We start from the raw sequence: 6,366 nt of genomic DNA on the forward strand, positions 1-6,366 counted from the left end.
CCTTTCTTTTCTAAGTGTCCCCCCTGCCACTGCCCCAGCCCAGCTCCCTGTCCTGCCCTGCCAGGGGAGGGGGGACCCTGGCACACCTTGATGTCAGGCCGGCTGGCGGTGCCACGTTTGATGAAGCTCCTTATGACGCCCCCACGTCCGGCAGAGCCCGGGGTGCCCTGCACAGCCTGCAGGAAGTTCCTCAGTGGCCTGACCACCTACGAGGAGAGGGAGGGAAGTCAGAACCTGTCAGGGACAGGGAGGCAAAGGGCCAGGACACTCACTCACCTTGCTAGCTGGAGAGGAACAGGGTGGAGCTGGGGTTGCTGGGTTCCTGTTCTTGTCATCCAGAGGGGAAAGGGGGCGACCCCCTGGCTGCTGCCCCCACAGAGCACCCATGGCCTGTTTGTAGTTCCTTGTCCTGATGGCATTAGCAAGAGGCACCTCAGGTCACCAGCCTGCTCTTTCCAGCAGCACTGACCTGCTGTGACATCCCTCCCCACCGGGTGGCTCCCCCAGAGGACACAGGGCAGCACGGGGGAGCAGAGGGCACTGCTGCTGCCCTGCCCACCCACAGCAGCTTCACCCCAGAGAAAACAGAGCAGAAGACTGAGGGCAAAGCTGAAAGCAGCTGAAACCTCCTATGAAACACCAGTCATAGAAGCAGTGAGGAAGCAAGTCAGCTATCCCAGACACTTGCACAAGAGAAAAATAGACAGTCCCCTGCTGATGTGGCCTTGGGAAACTGCTCCTGCCCCAGCCCTGGGCAAGCCCCTCAGGGTCACACCTGAGCTGGGGTAACTGTGCTGCCCCAGCTCCCTCTGCTGCTCTGGACATGATCTGCTCTCTGCTTCCCCAGCCACACCTGTGGCCAGACCCAAAACAGGCTCACAAAAGCACTTGCAACTCCCAGGAGATGAGATTTAGCCAAGTAAGGTTTCAAAACAACGTTGGAAGGGGCAGAGAGGCAAACACCCCAAGGTTGGGAAACAAATGGCTTAAAAGGTGGTTCCAGAGCAGTGGCTCCTACCAGATGCGTGAGGGATTCTCCTGGGACTTGGCAGTGCTGGGCTGCTCCTGCTCCTCCTTCTGGCTCTGGCTGCTGGGCTTTACAGAGCTTCCTGGGAAGAGACCTGTGTTAGCACCAGGTGCAGGGCACCTGCAGGGTCCAGCTCCTGCCTCCAGCTCCCTTGGGCTCTAAGCCCTGTGCCATGTACCCAGCCTGAGAAAGCAGGAGCCCAGATGGCCACCTGGAGCATCAGTGCTGTACAGTCCTGCACAGACCCCCCGAGACAAGCACAACCTGCCTCTCCCAGAGGCCTCCAGCTTCTCCTCCCTCTGCTCCAGCTGCTTCCCACATCCCACAGCTCCCTCAGGGGACAAACCAAAGGCCTCACCCTCCCTCTCTCCTTGCTTGGAGGCACAGTGAAGAAATGGGACCTGTGAATGCCCACGTGATGCCAAGCCCAGGGGAAAGGGACGTCAAGCTGCTTGAACAGAACATGGTCTTAGGTGGAAGATTCCAGGTCTAAGAGCCACTTCCTGTCATTACACAGACTGAAGCTGGACAGGGCAGCATTTGTCTCATGGCTTGGACACATTTACAAGATGTCCTTGCTTAGCTAACTGCACGTCTCACATCTTCCCTGAAAAATGACCTTGTCTGCTGCTTTTGTATTGACACAAGGCTCAGATTTGCCACAAAAGCCTCAAAGTAACTCCCTGCTCTGTATCTTTGGGGCTTCATGCAAGAAAAGCAAGACCAACTTGAAGTTACCTTCAGTGCTGCCTGCCTGCTGCTCTGCAGGAGGCACGTGCTGTGCAGGAGGGCTGGCAGCTTGGAGGCTTTTGCTTGAAGGGGGGACACCCTCAGCAGCCTGCAGGAACAGGAAATACACATTCCCTCAGCACAGCTGCTCCAAGGAATAGGGCTGCCATGGACATGCTGCCCTGGAGCAGCCAGTCCCCTCCAACTGCTAGGCTGGGCCCTGCTCCCCTCCCTCCTTACAACTTGCCTTTTTACTTGGGGGATGCAGTTCCAGCCCAGGTCTGTAAAAGAAAAGCTGTTGTCATTATTTCAGCTCTCTGAAGGGTGAGTTACAGGTGACAGAAGGATGATGGAGCCAGCAGATGTGACCCCAAGGGAAGTGCAGGTAGATCTAAGGACGCCCAGAGGCACAAACCTGCTTCATCCAGGCCACCCAGAGGTGGAACTGGGAACTCCTCAGACAGATCTGACCACCATCCAGACCAGGCTTCTGACAGGGAAGGGTTGTGCCTGAACAGCCCCAGCTTGGAACATCAACCAGCCCCCGTGACAACATCCCCTAAACCATCTGTCACAGGAGCAGCCCCACGTCCGTGGTGCTGGTGACCCCCAGAGCCCCCCGCAGGGAGCCTCACCTCACGCTGCTGCTCACATCATCTTCCACAAAAACCTCCAGGGAGCTTTGACCTGGAAGGGGAAACCACAAGTCAGCTTGGGAACTTCATTCTGAGGCTCCCCAGCAGCAGCAGCAGCAGCGTGTGGCAGAGCTGGGGCCCTGCAGGCTGCCCTGGCAGGGAACACACCGACGGCTCATCCCGGCTCCTGCCGCCCTCGGGTGTCCCTGGCAAACGGGGCTGGGATGGGAAGGCAGCTCCAGCTGCACAAACACGCTCCTGCCTGTGCCACAGACAGCCTCTCCCAGGCACTGGCTCCAGCTCCATGCAGAGATTGGGCGGATTGAGGCTGATTTCATCCCCCCCATCAGGCCACAGAGCTGGGACTGTGGCAACAAGCGCCTGGTTACAGCATGACTCAAAGCTGACACAGCCACAGGCCTGGGTGCTTCAGCAGGAGTCAGCCAGGTTCCAGGAGCAGCAGTTTTAGGAAGCCCAAACAGCCAAACCTTCCCAGGAGCAGTGGGAACAGAGGGGGTGAGGAGCTCAGCGCTGCCAGGAATAGCCTGATTTCTGGGCCCCATTTCCTCCGATGACTCTGCTATTTGATTCTCAGTCCATCCACTCTTCTACCTTCACCCAAAAAGCATTTCAGTTCCTCTGCCAACTTCCATCAAGTTTCAGGGCTGGAGACATCCCGTTCCTACAGACTTTTGGAGAGCTGGCAGAAGATGCTGCAGTGAAAGCCCCTCCCCAGGGAACTCTCTCATCTCTTCCCATCGACCAAGCCCCACGGATGCCCAGACCCAGCCAGACTCCATTCTCCCTCCCACTCTCGGGGTTGTTTTGCCCACGCACAACCCACGCATCCCAACCTCCAAGCCCTGTGCCTCCTTCACCTGCTGCAGCACAACACGGCTGAGCCTTGCTCTGTCAGCGGATGGGGACCTGCAGATCACACCCAGACAGGTGGAAGCCACAGGGCCTGTCAACAAAGAGCTCGAGAGGAGCCAGAGGGAACTCGGGGGAGCAGCTCCACAGCTGCTGCTCCACCCAGAGCCCAGGAGCTGATTCGGCCAAATGAAGACACTCAGCAACTCACAGACACTTACAGCTCACCCTGCTGGAGGCAGAGGATGATTCCTGCCCTGCTGCCTTCTTGGACCTCGCCCTGCTGACAGACCTCTGCATCGCGCTGGTCCTCCTGCCAGCCAGGGAACACCTCTGTGCCAGGGATGCCCTGTGGCTCCCGTGGGAACCTCCCACCAGGCTGCGGCGCCCAGAGCGACAGCGCGTTTTGGAGCTCCCCAGGGCCGTTCTGCTCTCAGAGGCTTGGAAAAGCAGCTTTGCGAGGCTTCCAGGAGACAGATCTGGTTGGAGCATGGCAGGATCTCCACCTCTAGCAGCCTTGGGGGTGGAGGTACTTGCTCTTCTTTTGGGGGCCTCCTCCTCCTCCGCCGTCAGGCCCCCAGGGATGGCAGGGGCAGAGGACACGTCCTGCAGCTCAGTGGCTGCAGCCCCCGTGGCAGCTCCATGGGCTCCATCCCTCCTGCCAGCACCCCCAGGGCAGTCCTGGCCATCTGCTGTCACCACGGGACCTTCTTCCAGTCCCTTCCCAGCTGGCTCAGGGAGCTCCCTGGCCTGGGACCTCCTGGCACAGCTGGGCACAGCCACCTCCTCCCCCTGAGCACTGGGCTTCTGGCCTTGCTCCTCCCTGTGCTGCTGTTGGGAGCTGGGTTTGGAAGATACTGCCTTGATGCTGCTTCTCCTTCTGGACAACCTGGAATAAAAAGTTTGAAATGAAGCAACAAAGAAGTCTCCCCCTCCCAAATGGGTTTTAGAGGGGGGAAAAATAAAAGCAGGTAACAAGTTTTGAGGTGAACCTGCAGGCTTCTTCCCTCCACCTTTCCCCCTCACAGGAGGAGCTGAACCTTGAGAGCTCTGGCAGACTCAGCTGGAGCAGCTCAGCCATTGCTGCCCAGTGCTCCCTGCGAGCAGACCTTGCTGGATGTCACCCCACCTGTGGCACCATACGGACACAACCTGCAGCTGAGGTGCCAGGACACTCCTTGCTCTCTGCAGCCAGGAACACGGAGCAGAACTGACACCAGGGGACACTAAAGTCATCCTGGTACAACCACCTCCACTCTGCCTGGAGCCAAGCACAGACATCCAGACAGGGAGGGAGTTTGGATGGAGAGTATCACAGCCTCCCGTGACCAGCTCCACGTGGAAGCTTCCCCTGTGGAGATCCTCAGGATCCCAGCTGGAACAAACAGGCTCTGCTGCTCCCCAGGATGAAGGGCACAACAGCTGGAAAAGGTGGGCAAGAAAACCCCCTGTGGGGCATCAACAAGGTTTTCCAGCCCTGCATGCATGACCACTAGCAGGCAGAAACTTGTCCCACTGCCAGCATTCCAGGCAACACCCTCCCCCTCCTCCCAGAGCCACATCCTCACTTTCCCACTCTGACCTCTACCAAGAGCAGAGACTTTTGGCTAGAATCAGCCAAAAAACACCAAGTGGGAAATGCCTCATTAACAATACAGCAAGAGCTGGGGTTTGAAAGCCAGGGCAAGGCAGACAACAATGGGCTGACCCTGCAGGATGGACCCACAGCAGGAGCTTCCTCTGGAGGAACAGGGGCCGGGATCTGTCACACCAGCAGCTCTTCCTCACAGCTTCACTGAGGGAAAACTCACACTGAGCTCGTGCTCTCCAGGGGACCAATCCAGCTGCTCCCTGAGCACCAGCAGCAGCTCCAGAGCTCTCCCCACTCAGATCTGCAGCAGCTCCCTCTCCTGCCCCCCGTCACCACACACGCATCAACTTCCCACACTTCCTTGCTATTCTTGCTGTTCTCTCCATCCTCCATGTCTGGTTTCTGACAATCTTCTACTTCTGACTCTCCCTACCCAGCTTCCGTGGCCTTTTCACCATGCTTATCAAGATGGAGGTGCCTTAACACTGAAGGGCCTTTCGGGGGGCCCTGGGTCCCCCTGCAGCAGCTGCTGCTGTGCCCACCCTCCCACCTGCTGGGCTGGAGGGAAGGTGACCCTGACACCCCACTGCTGGCCCAGGAGGGGACAGACACTCAGCTGCCACCAAGCAGTGGTGCTGATGAAGTTCATTAGCAGCCCTAGTTAGACGTGCAATTCAATCAAGCCCTACACCAGCCTGTCCTGGCATCTGTTTGCTGCTTAGGACCAGCTTTCAAAGCCTCCAGTGCAGTTGGTTCCAAGCAAACCACTTGGAATTCCCACTCCAGTGTTGGTGCTGATCCCTGGGAGCCCTCCTGTCCCCGCTGCAGCTACGGACACACCAGCTCTGCCTGGCACTGCTGGCACAAAGCAAACACCAGGGACAACCTCAGCTCAAAACCTGCACTGCAACAAAATCAAATCAAACAAATCTCAAGTCCAAAGAGACCAGAAGACAGAGTATTTCTTGCTCTTTGTTTATAAACAGAAAAAAAGAGAGAAGAAAAACATGGAAGTGAAGAAAAGCAGCAAAGTGCAGCCCAAGCCTTCAGAGGAGTCCAAGTGCTGATTGATCCTGACGTGCCCTTTTAAATGCATTTGCTAACTCGGGGAAGAAAGGGACAATTCCACATTGTTTTGTCTGGAAACTGTTACCATTCTGCTCCTCTCCTAAGCCCTGCCAAAGCAGCCCACCTACCTCCTCCTGCTCAGCTCCTCACTCTCCTCCTTCATTCCCCAGGACTGCCTTTTCCTGGGGCGCCTCCTCTGGGACGGCGCCTTGGGCATCAACTCAGGCTCGGCCCCGAAGTTGCTGTTGAGCAGACAAACGCACAAGACAGAGATTATTTGCCCCCACGGCTTCAAACAGCCCTGAGCCCAGCCCACGCACAAAGCAGAGGCCGCTTACAGAGGAAGGGGAGTGCTGGGTGAGAAACCGAGCCGTGCCAGCCCCCCAGCACCGGGGCCCGGCCCCAGCTGCCGAGCACACAGACCCCGTCACCAGCTACTCATTGAA

General features: G+C 57.7%; 1 protein-coding gene across 1 annotated transcript in view; it reads right to left on the minus strand.

Moving 5' to 3' along the window:
• INCENP (inner centromere protein antigens 135/155kDa) overlaps positions 1-6,362 on the minus strand; it is an 11,175-nt gene extending 4,813 nt beyond the window's left edge. Inside the window, exons 1-9 of the mRNA XM_010004634.1 lie at positions 6,352-6,362; positions 6,049-6,162; positions 3,483-4,150; positions 2,392-2,443; positions 2,004-2,037; positions 1,766-1,865; positions 1,019-1,109; positions 277-409; positions 87-206 (exon numbers count right to left, since the gene is read on the minus strand). Coding sequence (XP_010002936.1) covers positions 87-206; positions 277-409; positions 1,019-1,109; positions 1,766-1,865; positions 2,004-2,037; positions 2,392-2,443; positions 3,483-4,150; positions 6,049-6,162; positions 6,352-6,362 — 1,323 coding nt within the window. The remainder of the gene's footprint in view (positions 1-86; positions 207-276; positions 410-1,018; positions 1,110-1,765; positions 1,866-2,003; positions 2,038-2,391; positions 2,444-3,482; positions 4,151-6,048; positions 6,163-6,351) is intronic.
• Between the last annotated feature and the right edge of the window lie 4 nt (positions 6,363-6,366).

The sequence above is a fragment of the Chaetura pelagica genome, unplaced genomic scaffold (assembly GCF_000747805.2).
Source record: "Chaetura pelagica isolate M959 unplaced genomic scaffold, ChaPel_1.0 scaffold1629, whole genome shotgun sequence".
In the NCBI taxonomy this organism is placed as follows: Eukaryota; Metazoa; Chordata; class Aves; order Apodiformes; family Apodidae; genus Chaetura; species Chaetura pelagica.